We start from the raw sequence: 19,462 nt of genomic DNA on the forward strand, positions 1-19,462 counted from the left end.
TCCCACCAGTCACCCTCCCTCCGCCCATCCTCCCCCCCTCCTCCCCTTCCCCCTATTCTTAGGTTATAACTGGGTTATAGCTTTCATATGGAAGCCATAAATTAGTTTCATAGCAGGGCTGAGAACATTGGACAGGCCCTTCACATTTGAAGACCACGTTGCAGACTGTAATTACAACTTGCGTGGCTGAAAGGGTAGCACGATCAACCTGTGAGACAGTCTCTGTGGGCCTGTTTCTTCCATAAGTCTCATGAATGAGGCATTCAGTGCTCTTGGGTCCAGACTATCTTTTCAAGTATGTTTGCATAGCAAATAGTCATACAGAGGAAATCGTGCCTCTCTCTGGAGCAAAGGCCAAACTCAGGGTTCCCTGCCTACAATGCTACCCCCTGTATGTGCATCACAGGAGACTGTGACCCACATTCACGGTGTGTGAATGTAGGCATGCATCTGTGCCAGTATGTTCTGCCCTGCTGGGACTTGGGAGGCAAGAGGAACTGATACAAATTATGCTGAGGCATATGTTGTTTGCTGGGGCATTAGTAATAAAACCCTTTGTCTCCGACCTAGGAGCCATCATCTGTCTTCTACCAGCACCCATGGAACTATGACAGCCTAAGCTGTTAGCTCACAAGTAGGGTAAGACCCCAGATTCTTTGCAGTGCTTGACATACCCTTCCTGGTTATTCTGATGAATTTACCTAACCAGTGTGGATTCTTATACTGCCGGCTATGCTATATTAACTGTTTTTAAAAGACCACAAATCTAAAAGCCTACTTGCCTAGCAGATACCTTCTAAGGGAGTGGTAAGCCTAAGACACAGTACTTATAAGGAGAAAGCAAACAAAAAGAAAAAAGAAAACAGAAATACAGTAGAAATAATCTGGGACAAAAGCCATTTGTATAAAACATAAATAATCATTTTTAATTCTCTATATTCCATGATTAGCAATGGATCCTTGTCTGAAGTAAACAAAGACAATTAATACTGGGCAAAATGTTTTCTGTTTTGTTTTTCAATGGACTGCTAAGCCAAGATTTGTATCTCTGCATGGAATTGATTTTCAAAGGGACAGAAATGGTCTTTGATCTTTCTGAACCACTTGTCTTCAAATTCTTTGGAGGATGTGGTCACCAAGGCAGTCAGGGCTGCTGAGCCAACACACTTTACCTCTGACTGAACTTCATCTTTTATTTTTTCTGGGATGATATCTTCTCCCATAACCTATAGCAGGAAAAAAAAAATGTCCCAATAAAAGAGGCAGCAGACATGGAAGAGAAGACCAGGGTGTTTATCAATTGTAAATGCTTTCATACAAACGCAGAAAATACTTTAGCAACCAGGGGACATTTCCAGCATACTGATGTCTGCTTAGAAGTAGTTATCCAAGGACCGTATATTTAAATGATCCCATATGTCTACTCTCATCCTCCCTGAGAGAAGTACTAATGAGGCAGCAGTAACATCTGGCCTATCAGGAGTACTGAGTCAACCTTTTGCTTTCAAAGAGCATATTCTGTTGGTGAGAATGCAACAGCAAGTGATTCTCCCTCCTGTAAAGGGCTGAAAAGGACAGGGCAGAGCCTGCTAAGAGTGTGACTACTGTGCTGTGTGGCACAGATCCTGTCTCTTAGAAGTTTTCCAAAGAAGTCAAAGGCAGCAAACAATCAAGCATCAAGTAGGTGGACACACCCTTTCCTAACCCTGAAAGAGAGACTCCAATCCCTCTCTAACCAAAGCAATGTTGGGGATGTAGGAGAACATTACCCAATGAAGGCACGATACTGCTCCCTATCGGTCATACCCAGGCCTAGATGAACCTGTCCCCAAATTCTGGGTTAGTTTCTCTTTAATAAGATATCATAAAGTTAGGTTGTAGAAAACTTATACCAGAACCCACTAAATAATTAGCTCAACCTTTGGTAACAACAGTGAACTAAAATTAAGTTCCCAAACATTTTATATCATTTGGCATGAAAGTTTATGTAGCCATCTACTGGGGACATTGTAGAGAGAGTTTAAGTCACATATGGATCTGGACTAGATGATCTCTAAGATTCCTGCAAACTCAGAGATCCAATGTGTTTATGGAAAACTCAAACTATACTGACCTAGAAGTACATGCAAAGAATGAAGGGGGAAGAAAACGGACCTGCAGCTGGCAAACACGGGCTCCAGACCAGCTGTGCTGAGGCGAGTCACTACCTCTCTAAACCCCAATTCCAGCTCTACCTAGCTTCATGATCTGTTAATGGGGATAAATGGAAGAAAAATATAAATAAAACTGTTTACAGATGTGAGCAATTATTCACCTCATTCATTCACCACCTTTAACAATTACTGGGCATTTATGATGCCCAGATAGGCAGGTGCTAACAAGCACCCACGAGGACATGAAACGCAGCCCCACAGGCGAGCCTGCTATAGTGGGGTGGTGAGGAAGAGGCTGCTCTGGTGACTGTTGAGTGACTAAAAGGTTCGTAAAGGAAGGTCCTTCAGTCAATGGATGTAGCCCTGGTTTTTAAAAATGGTATGGGAGTCAGGAAAAAGACCTACGATGCCTTGTTACACATAAACCCAAGAAAATATACGCACCTCAGCTATCAACAGCAAAGTGTCTTCTTTGAAGCCGAAGCCTTTCATTTTATCTTCAATTTCCCGCTGAGTTCGTAAGTTCCTCTCTAAAGCAAACGATGTCTGCTGAGGTTGGGTAAGCTGAAGCAAAAGCCTGAAAAAACAAAAAGCCCCAATGTGTAGGCTCCACTTAAAGGAATGCACGGAAAAAAAGCTGACATAGAACCTAGGTGTTCAGTTGGATATGAGCCCTACTGAACTAAAAAGAAGGTACCCACCCTCTCTCTTCTTTTTTAAATTGTTTTTTATTAAATCATAACTTTGTATACTGATGCATTTATGGGGTTCAGGGTACTGCTTTGATGTACAATGTGAAATGCTTACTTTGAACTAAGTAACTCATCCATCTCAATTATACTCATTCCACTCTCAAACTATCTTTTTGTTTTGAGACACAGTCTCACTCTGTCGCCCTGGGTAGAGTGCTGTGGTGTCAGGGCTCACAGAACCTCAAACTCCTAAGCTCAAGTCATGTTCTTGCCTCAGAAGGGTCTACAGGTGCTCAACCCTATGCCTAATTTTTCTATTTTTAGTAGAGATGGCGTCTCACTCTTGTCCAGGCTGGTCTTGAACTCCTGAGCTCAAGTGATTCACCTGCTTCAGCCTCCCGGAGTGCAAATTACAGGCATGAGCCACTGGGCCCAGCCCCCTTAAACTATCACTTGAATCCCTAAAGCTTCTTACCCTGAATAAATCGCCCATTGGAGATTCATCTTTTCCAAAATGAATAGACCAAAACTTCTCAAAGAAATCTTTAGGGAGCAAACCCCATAGCAATGTGACCTTAAGGGCTAATTAGCTTCACTAGCACCCTTCAATTCCTCGAAGCAAGGCCCAATCTTTGACGACCCTCTGCTGACTTACCACTAACTCCCCATCAGCACCATGACCTGGTCTCCTCTCTCATTCTTCCTCCCTCTGTCTCCCTCACTTGACTCCTTCTCTTCGTTATTTTTTAAAATATTGAAGAGCAGGGTTTTCCAGTTTTCCTTGGGCCTCACTGGTCCCTACTAGTAGGCCCAGAAGCACTCCACGTCCCTGTTTGTTTATTCCAGAGTGAGAAACGTACCTGCCACTGCTCTAGGAATTGAGAGATGTCGGTGAGCCTGCCTCATGGGATAGGAGAAGGGAGACTGCAAGTAAGTAATTTTGGGTAGTGATAAGTGCCATGGAAGGAAAAAAAAAGAAAACAAAAAACCCAAACTGGAAGACAGGGTGGATGCAGCGTCTTCAGACGGAGCAGTGCAGGAAGGCTTCCCCAGATCCAGTCAAGCTATGACCTGGCAAACCAGCCAAGAGAACCTGGCACGGGACTTAGCCAGGGAGGAGGTGGTCCTGACACAGGAACTAGCTTGGTATGTTTGAAAATCATTCCGATCACTGCAGAGACCTTGCAGCCATGGAAAGAAATGTGGCTGTGACATAAGTGCAATGGGAAGCTGTTGGAGAGTTTTATAAAGGAGCACGACCTGACTCACAATTAAAAAGACCATTTCCTGCACAAATGATCCTCTCCTCAGAACTGATCGCACCTGACTTCCCATTATGTTGATTGACAGTCTCTTTCTTGATTCTTCTAAATCTCTAGCTCCCTTTTTGAACTCTACTATTTCCTAAGAGCTCTCACTAGAGGTCTCACAGGCACCTGAAACTCAGTATTTGAAGCCTAAAATCATGACCTTCCACCCCAATCTGCTCTGCTCATCCTCCCAGGTGTCCTGTCTCAGTGAAAGGCACCATCATCTACCTGCATACCCAAGACAGACTCTTCAGAGACACCTATGCTCTCCCCACCCACAGTCCTCCCAGACACTCGCCGGTCACCAATTCCTATCTATTTGTCCCAAAGTGACATCGCTTCTTCTTTATATTACCACTACACCATCCTAGGTCAGGCCCCATCACCTTCTGCCAAGTACTGCACAGCTTCTACACTGGAGTACTTAGCTGCAAACTCCTCCTTCTAATCCATCATACCTCAACCCCTCCCATCTGGCTCGCTCTCTAAATCATAGCTCTTACTGCACACTCTTAGTATTTAAAGACTTCAAATATTAAAAACAAAACCAATAAAAATACTCCTAGCTAACATTTCTCAAGAGCCAACTATACCATGCAGTACAATAAGTACTTTAGATACTTTAATTCTCTAATCCCAGCAAGTAAGCCTTTTCCCCATTTTACCACCTGTCAAGCTGAGGCAAGTAGAGATCTGTGCAGGATCAGACAGCTGGCAAGGGAAGAGTTCAATCACTCAATACCAACGATTTACCTAATTCTTCAAAACTAGACCCCAAGTTCTGTCCTCCTTACCCTGCCACCCTGGCACCATGGTTTACAGCCTACCTTGAGCTCCTACTCCAGTGCTGCTCTTGCCACCAGACCATGGGACAGTACTGTTCTACCCCAGAGCCTCTACCCCTTTCTTTCTGTTCAGGGGTAGGTCAATCTTAGTGGCCAAATGTCAAGAGCCTCTACCCCAATCTTTTTCTTTAGGTCAATCTTACTGGCCAAATGACAAGCGTTCCTGCAGGAACATTCGCAGAAGCATCATCCCCTGGGAAGGGCTCCCTTCTTCCTGCCATGCCACAGGCTCCCTGACATGGGTCTCGTAGCACCTGCACTGCCACTCCCTGGCAAGCCATACACTTTCCCCAGTACAGCGAGCATCAGAAGGGAAGAGACTGCTTTTTAAACTATCTTTATGATTTTAGAACTAATCATGTGCCTGCCTATAAGCTATTATTTAATGTGCATCTGAATTGAAACAAGACAGTCAACAGTAAATAGGCATCATTTTAAATTGGCCACATAAATGCCACTTTTGTTAAGCCTCACTTTAATATTTCTTGAATTTTCAAGATACAAATTCTTTGGCATCATTTGAAACATAATCCTGCTGTTGCTCTCATAAATTACAGAACTGGTCAAGTATGTTCTCCACCAGATTCTTATACATTTAGGATATAAAGTACCTGGAGTCCCTAGGGGCAAACCATAGGAATTCTCTGTAGAATAATTAAGCATCATTTATTCCCATTATCAGCAATTCAAACAAGAGCAAATTTTCTTCGTTAGATTTATGTAGAATATGAGTGAAAAATTCCTTCTTTAAAATATCTCTTCTCGGGTGGCACCTGTGGCTCAGTGAGTAGGGCGCCGGCCCCATATACCAAGGGTGGCAGATTCAAATCCAGCCCTGACCAAACTGCAACAAAAAAATAGCCAGACGTTGTGGTGGGCACCTGTAGTCCCAGCTACTCGGGAGGCTGAGGCAAGAGAATCGCCTAAGCCCAAGAGCTGGAGGTTGTTGTGAGCTGTGATGCCACAGCACTCTATCAAGGGCAATAAAGAGAGACTCTGTCTCAAAAAAAAAAAAAAAATATATATATATATATACATATATATATATATATATATCTTCTCAGGCCGTGTGGGGTGGCTCACGCCTATAATCCTAGCACTCTGGGAGGCCCAGGCAGGTGGATTGATTGAGCTCAGAAGTTAGAGACCAGCCTGTGCAAGAGCAAGACCTGGTCTCTAAAAAAACAGCCGGGAGTTCTGGCAAGAGCCTGTAGTCCTAGCTAGTTGGGAGGCTGAAGCAAAAGGATCACTTGAAACCTAAAGTTTGAGGTTGCTGTGAGCTATGTATGACACCATGGCACTCTACCAGGGGCGACAAAGTGAGACTCTGTTTAAAAAAAAAAGTCTCCTCTCCCTTTTTCAATGTTTTATATATATATTTTTTCCTAATATTTTAATGTTTCCTGATTTTCACATTCTATCTTGTGCAATGATACAGGTTGTATTCTTTTTTTTTTTTTTTTGAGACAGAGTCTTACTTTGTCGCCCTCAATAGAGTGCCATGACATCATAGCTCACAGCAACCTCAAACTCACAGGCTCAAGTGATTCTCTTGCCTCACCCTCCCGAGTAGCTGGACTATAGGTGCCTGCCACAATGCCCGGCTATTTTTTAGACAAGAAGTCTCACTCTGGCTCAGGCTTGGTCTCAAACCCGTGAACTCAGGCACTCCACCTGCCTGGGCCTCCCTAGTGCTAGGATTACAGACAGGTTATATTCTTGAGCAAATGCAGTTTTGTTTCCAAATCTTACATACTAAAATGACACATCCTCCAAGGATTCCATGTAGACTGTAGGAAAAACTCAAAAATATCAAGTGTTTAGCCTATAAGTTTTTGAAGCTTAAAATCAGAAAAATAAAAGTTTCACTTTGAGTTATTATTATTATCATGTGTTGTGTAATCTACCCTTAGCTTACCTGGTTCGTATGAAAGAGGCACATGCTTTCATCTGCATCTCCAGCAACACAGCTTCTCTCTTTTTTGCCATACAGTCTTGGATATTTTTAAGAGCTTTCTCATTTTTCTGGCTATTACTGCTACTTTTGTCCATAGAGAAAGTCAAGCCCTCAGGCAAGGTTTCAGAGAAACACAACAGGCAGTCTTTTCCTGAGCCTGGAAAGCAGGATTTGATAATTTTGTCACTTGAGGTAAAACTGCTCTGTTTCTGAGATGACGCAACCACCACTGAAAGAGCTGGCCCCAGATTCAGGTAAGCCTCTGCCAATTTGCCCCAGTTCCAAGGATTAAAAGGATGCAAAGAAATCAGTTTCTGCAGGCAAAAAATTGTTTTCTCCAAGTTCTGCAAACTTGAACAAATGGCAAACTGGAGGTAGAGCACAGTTGTTAAATGGTCTATGTTCGTTGCTTTATTTTCCTGAGGAGAAAAAAAAGTTAAATACTTTAAACTACAAAGTATTTTCCATAAAAATGGATGTCTAAAAACTCAAGTAATATACGTCATAAATCAGAAATATCTTTCAGCAGCTATATTAGTGGAGTGAACTAAATATATTTCAAAAGATCTCATTTTAAACTATAAACATAAATAAATACTACCTAGCAAAACAGTCCCCAGCTGTCCCCACACATCCTAATTCATGTCATAGTGACCCAAGAAAGGCTTAGCACCAAAAATACAAACATCAGCTTATTTCCCACTTGTATTATAATCTTTACTGTCTTCAGCCAGATATCTGAAAAATACAGGCCAAATTTTCTAGACCCTGGCCCAAAGGTTCATTTTAATATTCAAAGCTTTCTAAAAATCCAAACTGTAATTTCCTTGAGGATTTGAACAAACTCCACTTCCAAATTTTATTTGGCTTAAACATCTTACACAGGATAGCCCTGGAGCTCTCAGAACTTCATGATGCATCATAATTGAATTCAAATGTGCTCCCTGGCAACTATTACCAGGGCCAATTATTTCTGGCGAAAGGCGGTTGCTTGGTTTTCTTCTCTTTAGAAAATCCTTTTCAAGTCTCCGTAACCAGAGCCACCACCTCTTGCCTAACCTGTCAGATGGCAAATGCCCCCTAGGTTAGAAAAAATAGGCCAGCTTTTTCTAAGTCAAAGTTTGCAGAGAGCAGATGGCATACTAAAATTATCTTTTAAGTTGATATAAAGTCTAAGCAGAGCCTGACCTGGTAGCATGCAGATCAAGCTCTGTGCAGAACTACACCAAGTATGAAACAGGAGCCAAACTACCTGGTACGCCGTCCAAAGACACTGCTAGACCAGTAAGCGAAAGCCTGTGGGCAGCTGCAAATATTTCTGTGTTGAGTGAAATGATATGACATAAAGCCCCATGCTACTTATTTGGTGATCCCATACCTTCTCAAAGACAGATTTTATCTTGTTTCATTATTATTATTATTGATTAGTGTCTGTTCTTCCCAACAGACCATTAAGCTCCATGAAAGATTTTACTCAGTGCCTATCTCCTAGTACACAGCACAGCTCCTTGGCCATAGCAGATGTTAACGACTGTTGAGTAATGACTTTTCTTTTTTTGTTTTTGAGACAGAGTCTCACTATGTCGCCCTGGGTAGAGTGCCATGGTGTTGCAGCTCACAGCCATCTCAAACTCTTGGGCCTAACCGATTCTCTTGCCTCAGCCTCCCAAGTAGCTGGGACTACAGGCACCCGCCACAACGCCTGGCTATTTTTTTGTTGCAGTTGTCAGACGGTTGTTTACCTGGCCCGGGCCAGGCTGGAACCCACCAGCCTCGGTGCATGTGGCTGGCACTGTAACCACTGTGCTACGGGCGCCCAGCCAAGTAATGACTTTTCTAAAAGCAAATCATGTCTTTTATTTGCAACAAGGAAAGCAACATGTATACACTATATCCGTAACAAATGCTACCTTTCTTCTGTAATCAGTCTATAGGTTTTACATTATTCAAAAACATTTTCATATCGAGAAAGCGAATTTGTGTTAGAGTGGAGGTTGTTACATGATTTTGATGCTGGGGTTTTGATACCATGATTAGTAAACTCCCCTTTGGAAGTGAAATTCTATTGAAATGAGGGATTTTCCAGAATAATACAACTCCTTCTATAATAAAATAATGATGATATCTAACATTTATTGCTGCTTACCATGTGCCAGGCACTAAGTGTTTTACTCATTTAATCCTCATGACAATCCTTTAACATAGATTCTGTTATTATCCCCATTTTATAGATAAGGCAATGGAGTCACAGAGAAGTTGGATAAGTTGCCTGTGTTCACACAACTAGTAATAGGCAGAACTACAGTCAGTTATACTAGAAGTCACAGCATAAAGGGCATTTCAGAAAAGCTGACACGTGACCTGGCTAACCCCAACCCCTAACACTGGATGAGCACTGTACGTGCAGGGTGTGGTGATTGTTTGCTTGTCTTCTTAGCATCGAACACAGGACAGGGGGAATGGTAGGACTAAAGTAAATGTTTATCAAGGGAATAAAGGAGAGTCATTTGCTACCAAAAAGGCATTTTTTTCAACCATAGTTTATCACATTAGCATATCAGATACTATAAGAAAATGTCCTTATTATTTAAGAAATAACTTCTATCATAAATTTTATCTAAACATCACTGAGAAGAAAGGTGCATAAACTGCAACGGATGTTGTGAGCATAACATGTTCTTACCCTGACGGGCACTCAAGGACTCGCTCTCTGTTCAGTGTGACAAACTGACCTGACCCCCACAGAATGGGAGGGTGAAATAACCACTACAACAGAAAACAGATATGGGCCAGAGTGAAACAAAAGAGAGTCCTCAACAGGGATGAAATTTAAAAAACAAAATAAACATGAGTTACCAGGAAATAAGAAAACTGTGGAGAAAGGCAGGGTCCACCGAGGTAATGTATAAAAGACGCAAAGAAAGGGGTGAGACCCACAAGGCTACTGTCCATTCCCCCCAGCACTCTCTCCCCACCGGGTGTCTGATGAGCAGTTTTGAAAGTCCTGACATGGTACTAAAGGTCTTCTGACTGGTATTCTTCCTGCCTGGTAACCATCCCAGCCCTGGCATCTGACTGATGACAGATCTTTTTCTGAACCACAGAAACAGAGATTTACTGAGTTAGAAAAAAGCAGAGAACTCAGCCCCTGCCGCTAATCTAGCTGCCACTGCTTTGACAATGGAACCAAAGACGACGAAGCACAAAAGTAACGTGCAAGAGAGGCTACAAAGAGAAAGCTGAAGGGAGAACAAAAAGTAACCAAGTCTAGAAAAAGGTACCAAAAAGGCCACAAGTATCCTTAATTTGTAGATGAAGAAGACTGGCAATGAACATAATTAAATCCCATCTGGTTCACTGTTCACACCCACGCTTCCTTAACAAGCCAATAGATTATCTTCCAGCTTATGAATTAACCTGCAATTAGTAGAGAATGAAAGAGAAAGAACAAAACGCAGCCATTTTCCATGTTAAGACAATTACCATCAAGGTTTCCGTACCCGGCAAGAGACTGAGGTCTGATGCAGTGAACCCCCGAGCAAGCAAAGCTTAGGGATTTTAGTTAATGAGATGGGGGATGACAGCTCAACTGCATGCTTACTTTAGGCTGACCTCTAGTTGGCTATACCCACAGGGTTCAAAATCAATGCCACAGTCCCTCATTCATTCCCTCTGGAGAAGAAAACTGGCCATCATAAACTAGGATTGGTTGATTCAGACTAACGCTCATATAAAATTTACACAAAAATCAATATAATATATATAAATGCCGTAGCCTAAAAACAAAAATGAACAGAGACTAGAATTGCAAAGAACTATTTCTTTATCTGTTAAAATTCTGCAGATTCCACTTAAAAATGAAAAGGATTATTAAGCTTGTCATGAGCAGTCATTTTGGGGTAACGTTTTCCTGCTTAAAAAAGTAATATATGCTGGGCGGCGCCTGTGGCTCAAAGGAGGAGGGCACCGGCCCCATATACTGGAGGTGGTGGGTTCAAACCCAGCCCCAGCCAAAAACTGCAAAAAAAAAGTAATATATGCTAACTGCAGAAATTTTGGAAAATCTAATGAACAAATCAGTCATAATTCTTCCACAGTGAATATTTATTCCTTATAAGAGAAAAACCTCTCCAAATGAGATTTTTCAGGCAGTAACAAATTTTAAGCATAACACAAGGAAAGTATTACAAGAAAACAATTATGGGCTCAGCGCCCGTAGTTTAGTGGTTAGGGTGCTGGCCATATACACTGGGCCTGGTAGGTTCGAACCCAGCCCAGGCCTGCTAAACAATGACAACTACAACAAAAAAATAGCCAGGAATTATGGTGGATGCCTACAGTCCCAGCTACTTGGAAGGCTGAGGCAAGAGAATCTCTTAAGCCCAAGAGGTTGAGGTTGCTATGAGCTGTGATGCCATGGCACTCAACCCAGGGCAACATAGTGAAACTGTCTCAAAAAAAGAAAAAGAAAACAATTATGTCTAGAGCTCCAAATTACTGATCTTAATAGAGTTCTTACAAGTTTTCTTCTGCTTATCCAAACCCATAGACTTTGCTATTAGCCAAGAAGTTTGTTTTGTGTTTAGAAAACAAACTATTCTGCTGGGCAGAGTGGCTCACACCTGTAATCCTAGCACTCTGGGAGGCTGAAGTGGGTGGACTGTTTGAGCTCAGGAGTTCAAGACCAGCTTGAGCAACAGCGAGACCCCATCTCCAAAAGCAGCTGGGTATATTGTGGCAGGTAGCTGTTGTTGCAGCTACTCCGGAGGCTACGGCAAGAGAATCACTTGAGCCCAAGAGTTTGAGGTTGCTGTGAAAAACAACTGAGGACAACAGAGTGAGACTCTGTCGCAAAAAAAGAAAAGAAAAAAGAAAAGTATTCAACTGCCCTTGGTATAAGAACATACGTGAAGCAAGCCACAGAACCACTCACCAAGTTTGTAGCAATCTCCAAGGCTTCCACGTGCCTTCCCAGGTGAGCCAGACACCGAGCTTGGCTTTCCTGAACATCTCTTTTCATGGCAAAATTGGCAGATGACAACTTTTCAGAGATACTGGAATACTCCTGCAGCGCTTTCTGGCCAATATTTGTTAATAAAGGAAATGAAGGGAAGAAAAGAAAGGTGGAAAACATAATAGAAACAAGTATTCAGCATAGGGATGATTTTTTTCCTAAGTAGAAGGTAAAGTTCTAATTTATCCCACAATGAACTAAAGACTTCAGTATTCTAGTCAGTCTGATTTTCCTTAAAGACAGAGAAGGAATAGCTGGAGAACGTAACCACTACCACCATGGAAAGCATCGTGGCATAAGAGAAACATTCTGGAGTCAAATTAGAATCATTTGAATTCTTGTTTTGCCACTAACTTGCTGCATAATCTTTTCATCAGCAAATTAACAAGAGGATTCCATAACAACAGGGTTCTCATGAAGATGAAATGATATATATATATATATATATGCATGTCATTTTATATATATAAAAAAGGATGTCCAACCTTTTTTATTTTTTGGTGCTGCACATTAGAAGAATAAAAGTTGCCTTGGGCCATGCACTAAATACACAAACACTAATGAAAGCTTATCAGTAAAAAAAAAAAAAAGTCCACAAATACTTCTCATGCTATTTGACACCACAGATAAGCAAAAAAAAATCCTTACAAAATCAGCATGCAGCCCACAGGCCACAGGTTGGATACTCTGAAAAAATATGAATCTATACCAACCTAACATCGAATTGTTAGCTTCTCCCTTTTCTTACACATTTTGGGGTATTTTGCTCCCGTGGCACTATAAGATATCTGTGCTTGGCTCGGTGCCCATTGCTCAGTGGTTAGGGTGCCAGCCATATACACCAAGGCAGGCAGGTTTGAACCCAGCCTGGGCCCGCTAAACAACGACAACTGCAACAACAACAAAATAGCTGGGCGTTCCGGCAGCTACTTGGGAGGATGAGGCAAGAGAATTGCTTAAGCCCAAGAGTTAGAGGTTGCTGTGAGCTGCTGACGCCATGGCACTCTACCGAGGGTGACATAGTGAGACTCTGTCTCAAAGGAAAAAAAAAAAAAAGGATATCTGTCTCAAAGGAAAAAAAAAGGATATCTGTTTCCACATAATGAGATTCAGAACCTGGGGAAATGGACCTACAAGAACCTAAGAAAGATTCTTCTGTTGAAGAAGAAGGAAACAAAATCAATTACATAGAAAAGGACAGAATCTTGGAAGTCTAAGATTATAAATACACATCATAAAAGATTAAATTCATCTTCAAAAACAACATACTCATAACTTCGTATACTGTTATTTACACATGAGGGCTGTTTAGAAAGTATCGGGCTGTAGTATGAAATACAGAATTAACGATGACTGGATACTTTCCAGACAACCTTCCTATGCTACAATCGATAAAACAAGAAAGACCTCAGTCCCAGTACCACAGCCACGTATGCTGGATTCTACCTGATACTCTTGTCGTCTGTAGGCCAGGTCCCCTTTGAACTTCTTGATGGTTAGCACTTCAACATCATCATTGCTTTCTGTTTCTTCATAAAACCACTACAAATCATGAAAAGAGCATATTACAGAGGACAGCTATTCTTTTCCAACTTATACTCAGAAGTAGGACATGATTCACCATAATATAAATGCTTAAACATCAAAAAAAGATATACTTCTTTAGGATCAGACTCAGGGGAAATACATTTGACAAGAAAGAATGACAATTTTAATGAGGGTCCAGTTTTTGGTTTTTTTTTTGCAGTTTCTGGCCAGGGCTGGGTTTGAACCTGCCACCTCCAGCATATGGGGCTGGCGCCCTTGAGCCACAGGCACTGCCCCAATGAGGGTCCAGTTTTTATTATCACAAGTAATAAACATGCCAATAATATGATACCCCTCTAAAGAAGTAGCATATAAGTATGACCTTACCTACAGCATTTTCAATACAGGGTTGTGGTGCCTGAGAATCTACATTTATCCAGTACATTTCACATTAGTTCTTCAAAATGAGGTATCTTTTTTTTCTTTTTGACACAGAGTCTCACTTTGTCACCTTAGGTAGAGTGCTGTAGCATCATAGCTCACGGCAACCTCCAACTCTCGGGCTCAAGCAATTCTCTCGCCTCAGCCTCCCAAGCAGCTGGGACTACAGGCACCTGCCACAACACCTGCCTATTTTAGAGATGGGGTCTTACTCTTGCTTAAGCTGGTCTCACCTAGGGCAATCTACCCACCTCGGCCTCCCAGAGCGGTAGGAAGATATCTTTTCTTATACAGAAATTTTAAAGTGAATGAAATAGGGATTGACCACTCTTTATGGAAAGGACATATGAAAGAAGAATTATAATTATGGTACTACTATGAAAATGCCATAAAGGTTTAAGTAGAATCTAAACAAAGGAAAACAAACATTAAGGCTGAAGGGGGGCTTCAACACCAACGAATCTAAGACTTGGAGGAGAGAAGTGGAGATGCCCAGATGGGATACTTTACTTGCTTTTCTACTAATTTAAATCCTATGGGTAGAAAGGAAAATGAGACTGAGGTTTCTTGACTATTGAATAAAGAACACAGGTATGAGGAAACACACACCGTATGTGTGTTTTCCACCTACAAAATCAGTATCTCATATATGGTAACACGTTGAAGCTGAATAAAGTATATCACCAGTTAGATACCAGTAATTCAAACTTAAATAGGTTTGTGATTGTCCCACCATCACATCAAAATGCTTGGTTCTATATCTCAGAGCCATCAGAGTTATCAGTGCCCCCTGTTATCATAGTAAAATTAGTTTCTTAGCCTGGTGCATCACAGGAGAAAGCTGCGATCCGACCACTGTCTCTCTGTGCTCCTTTATGCATTAAAAACAACAGTCAATGGACTTACCCTCTAATTTTCCTTTGTACTCTACTGCTGTCTAGTCACCTACTGTTTAGAAGAGCCAATCCTAACTTCTTGAACAGCAACTGCCTATCTATAAACCTCAATCAAATTTTCACTATCATATTGGCTTTCCAACAATTACTTTTCTTCTCCCACATAACCCACAGGGCTGCAGGTGTGCAAGAACTCAGGGGATGTCTTCAAATACCCACCTCGGATAAGAGGAAGGAGGGAAGAGCTGTGAACAAGGGTGGGAACTACAACTGGAAGTGCACAGGAGCGGTCAGGGACAAGAGAAATCTTCTAACTCAAATTCCTAGTTTTGGGGGCGGCGCCTGTGGCTCAGTGAGTAGGGCGCCGGCCCCATATACGGAGGGTGATGGGTTCAAGCCCAGCCCCGGCCAAACTGCAACAAAAAAATAGCTGGGCGTTGTGGCGGGCGCCTGTAGTCCCAGCTGCTCGGGAGGCTGAGGCGAGAGAATCGCGTAAGCCCAAGAGCTGGAGGTTGCTGTGAGCCGTGTGACGCCACGGCACTCTACCCGAGGGCGGTACAGTGAGACTCTGTCTCTACAAAAAAAAATTAAAAAAAAAAAAAATTCCTAGTTTTGGGAACCAACATGACTTGAATATGGTCTCTTCACATTCACGTAGCAAATAAATTCTTTTTTGTTGTTGTTGCAGTTTGGCCAGGGCTGGGTTTGAACCCGCCACCCTCGGGATATGGGGCCTGCGCCTTACTCACAGAGCCACAGGCGCCGCCCAGCAAATAAATTCTTAAGTCAAGTGATTTATAGGTTTTACTTTTAAATACAGAGCACGGAACATCTGGTATTTTCATACACATTATCTTGTTTCACTCTCCCAATAACCCTGTAAGCCAGCAAATATCATTAATTTCAAATGACAAAAAAGGATCTGACACCTTGAAAGGCAAGTTGGTAAGATTCAAGAGTCCTATCTTATAACCAGAGCTTTTTAATTCCCCAACACACGACTTCCCAAGCCCCTGCATGTCCTGTTTTTGGTCTACACAATGGCGCACTGAAGGTAATCGAAAGCCTGCCAAGTGGCAGGGAGAAAACATAACTGAAATAAAACAATACAATCCAGTAACTACAGAATGCCCAGAAGCTGTAAGCACAATTGTGAGGAAATGAAGAGACAAAACATATCATGAAACCCACCCAAGCGCCAGGAATAATTCAGTTTTCCATAAATATCAGTTATGACTGGTGAAAAATTTATTTTACACCCATGCAATACAAAGAATACTAATTCAAGAGCATGTACGAAGTTCCTATTATGAACAAAAACTGTTAGGTACTGCAGAGGACATCAAGAACTCGCTCTCGTGCGACACTCCAGCGCTCTGCGGCTGAGGACCCGATGAGAACGCTGACAAGAGCTTTAAAACAGTCTAAAGACGGGGGGTGGTGGGGAGAGCGCGCAAAACATATTTGGTTGGAAGAGACAATCAGAAAAGACTTCCAGGAGGCGGCGGCACTTCAGACGTACCTTGAGAAACCGGTAAGTGAACGATTCTGACGCTCAGACCGGGTTAGTGTGGGCGGGGGCGGGGGTTCACCCAGAGGGGCAGGCCGATTTGCCGGACGTCACCACCTGGCGCACAGACACTGAGGTTTCAGAAGTGGGCCGTGGACGCACTTGCCAGGGCCCGGGCTGCCCGCCGCAAGATCAGCGACGGGAAACGAGAGTCACCGGAGAGCTCAGGGCGGGGGCAGGAGACCCGCGAGCAGCGGCCGGGCCGGATCCGACAACGCGGAGATTCTACGCGGGACGGACCTGGGAACGCCGCCGCCTCCGCGGAGGGGAGGGGAAGACCGGGCAGGTCGGAGCCGGGGGGCGACAGGTGCCCGAACCAACCAGAGGCTGGGGCGTGTGAGGCGCTGAAGATGGGGGACTCTCACCTGCGGCTCGCAGCGCTTGGCGCAGTAGGACGCAGGCGGCCCAGAACGCCGCTCGGGCCTCTCCTCGAATACCGAGTCCTCGAACTCGCCGCCGAACCAGCACCCGCTCTCCATCGCGCGCCCAGGAAACGCGAGGAGGCTGGGCCTAGAGCCACGCCCACCTTCCGGCCCCCGGAAGGGGCGGGGCTGCCGGGACTCCGGGCGCGGCATGCTGGGACTTGTAGTCTTGCAAAGGCCGCGCAGGGTCGTGGCCTGCTGCGGATTGGGGGGCGTGGTTGAGTTGAATTTTAGACTCCAAGACTGATCCAACTCCAGATCAGAAGGTTTGACTTCTTCGTGTCTGATGAACAGAGCGATCCTTGCCTGCACTTGGCAGAAAGCGCTGGCCCAGGGTAGCTGTTTAAAACTCACAAGTATCATTTTTTAGCTACTGTGCGTGCCTGGCACTATGTCAAGCACTGTTTTTGTGCTTTCTGCTTTCACCTAACAACCACCCTGTGAAAGACACGGTGATTCCCGTTTTGCAAGTAAAGATGCATATTGCAACTTGGGGAGGTTAAGTAACTATTGCTCAGAATTAGTTGTCACGTGGCTAAGAGCTGAGAAATACAGAAATGAGTCAGTATTCCTCCTGTCTCCCAAGAGACCACCACCACCACTAAGAAGACCAAAGCCAATCACTCATTCACACATTTGTAAAAGAGACCACAGAAATTTACCAGGGTGGGAGTGGAGGCTTGATGAAGGAGTATTCGTTCCACCTATAGAAAAACACCAAATCCCAGAATTCTATGACAATCATTTTTTTGACCCTAGAAATCAGAGATGGTTGACAAAATACAGGCCAGTACCGCACAGCAATATTACCGTGCCATATTACACAGCAGTTAATAAACAAGGGTTTTCCTTGTTTTTTTCCCTTATTCCTCTTCACTGTCACTTCAACCCAATTTTTCACTCCACAAATTCACCCTACAGGAACCTAAACCACTCCCCCATATTTCAAATATTTCTCTATTTACTCCTTAAATCTAGAACCAACCCTTTTATTCAAAAGTTTGGGGTGGGAGGCTCCACCTAACAGCCTCCAGACATTAGCTATTGGTGAATTCGTTCATAGAAGATCCATTTTGAAAGATATATTTTTGTTTTCCCATCTGAACCCACCCACATCCCCACCCCCAGGTCTAGCCTCCTGGCCCAACAACCAACTGGTCAGGAAGGGTTAGGGCAGCTTATGGGTAAAGGTAGGGCTTGGCTCTTTGGACTCAGGATTCCTGGGCTCAAGGGTTTCGAATCTTTTTGCCACTAAGAAATTTTTCCCCAAAGTTGTTGAGGATTTGTGTACAAAATAAAACTGCATTTGTTAATTAATGATTGCTTTATTTTCCTTTAAAAATGGAATTTAGATCATATGTAACAGCCCACCAAGCTTCTACCCAGCCTGAGTCTCCCACCATTGCCTCACTGTATCTGAGAATTCTGGTTGAAAGCAATGAAGTGACTGTTAGGGACCCTGGGAAGCCTGAGGACTGATAAACTGTGATTAGCATTGGGCCTTTGGCAGTAAGAATGAAAATAGTTCAGAAACTCCTATCACTATTAAGGACCAAGGGTCTGGATCCCCAGTTGCAAACCACTGCTGCACTTGATAAGAGACTCTAGAGGTTCTCAACCTGTGGGTCGCGGCCCACAGGAACCGTATTAAAGGGCCGTGGCGTTAGGGAAGATTGAGAACCACTGCTCTAGGATAATGTCATTTTAAAAGAGTAGGCCAATAAAACAGAAGGGCCTTGTATGCTGTTAAATCTACCTTATACCCTTGAAACATCAGGTGTTAAGGAGCAAATTGGAATTCTGCAAGTATCTAAAATTGTATGATATGATAAAAACCTATTTCTGTAGATTTTTATCTACAAAAATCTGATTTTTGATTAAGGTGCTGGATTGAGTTCAACATCACAAGGTAAACCCCATTTCCTCCAGGCAACCCTCCTTTTCCGTAATCCCCCCAAGCTTCTATCTATCCACTATGGCGTTTAGCACACCATAGATTGTTGAAAGCTAGAAATGCTATTTTTTTTTTTTTTTTGAGACAGAGCCTCACACTGTCACCCTAGATAGATCATCATAGCTCACAGCAACTAGAGCATCATCATAGCTCACAGCAACTTCAAACTCTTGGGCTTAAGTGATCCTCTTGTCTCAGCCTCCAGAGTAGCTGGGACTACAGGTGTGCACTACCATGCCAGGCTAGTTTTTTCTATTTTTATTAGAGACAGGGTCTTGTTCTTGCTCAGGCTGGTCTCCAACTCCTTCCTGTGCTCAAGCAATATACCTGCCTTTCCTTCCCAGAATGCTAGGGTAACAGACTTGAGGCACCCGGCCAGAGATACTGTCTTTTTCACTCTTGTAAACTCAGCCACTAGACAGGAAATGACCCAGAGTGGCTCAAAGAATGCCCATTAAATGGACAAAGGGGTGAATAAATGGAAAATAGCAGGAGGAGCACTTCTCACTTTGAAGTCACATGTTCATGTACTATCTCTGAGTGGCAGAGGGTAGGAACCAACATCTACTGAGTATTACAATGAGGTTAATTTTATTTCAATTAATTCTTACAATATCTCTCTCTGAATTAGAGACATGATTATTCCTGTTTTTACCAATGAAGAAATAGATTCTGAGAGGT

The 19,462-nt window shown here is 43.1% G+C and overlaps 1 protein-coding gene across 3 annotated transcripts; it reads right to left on the minus strand.

Annotated features, from left to right (window-relative positions):
* Positions 1-903: 903 nt before the first annotated feature.
* C13H8orf76 (chromosome 13 C8orf76 homolog) lies at positions 904-17,887 on the minus strand. Of its 3 annotated transcripts, XM_053559366.1 has the most exons (6): positions 16,771-17,880; positions 13,418-13,513; positions 11,891-12,034; positions 6,919-7,376; positions 2,598-2,730; positions 904-1,226 (listed from the first exon to the last, which is right to left on the minus strand). In XM_053559366.1, exons 1-6 carry the CDS (start codon positions 17,188-17,190, stop codon positions 1,029-1,031), a joined length of 1,449 nt encoding a protein of 482 aa, XP_053415341.1. In that variant the 5' UTR covers positions 17,191-17,880; the 3' UTR covers positions 904-1,028. The 3 variants fall into 3 exon arrangements, with proteins under 3 accessions (XP_053415341.1, XP_053415342.1, XP_053415343.1); XM_053559367.1 differs by lacking the exon at positions 11,891-12,034 and having other exon boundaries at positions 16,771-17,887; XM_053559368.1 differs by lacking the exons at positions 11,891-12,034; positions 13,418-13,513 and having other exon boundaries at positions 16,771-17,886.
* Positions 17,888-19,462: the final 1,575 nt, after the last annotated feature.

This window comes from Nycticebus coucang, chromosome 13 (assembly GCF_027406575.1).
Source record: "Nycticebus coucang isolate mNycCou1 chromosome 13, mNycCou1.pri, whole genome shotgun sequence".
Classification (NCBI taxonomy): domain Eukaryota; kingdom Metazoa; phylum Chordata; class Mammalia; order Primates; family Lorisidae; genus Nycticebus; species Nycticebus coucang.

Excerpts from the sequence above, each read along its gene's own strand:
- C13H8orf76 (XM_053559366.1), bottom strand. The coding sequence starts at position 17,190 with ATGATACTTGTGAGTTTTAAACAGCTACCCTGGGCCAGCGCTTTCTGC. Across the intron at positions 2,731-6,918 it reads GCCTCTTTCATACGAACCAG|GCTTTTGCTTCAGCTTACCC; the intron begins GTAAGCTAAGGG and ends TTGTTTTTTCAG. Across the intron at positions 1,227-2,597 it reads CTTTGCTGTTGATAGCTGAG|GTTATGGGAGAAGATATCAT; the intron begins GTGCGTATATTT and ends TTCCTGCTATAG.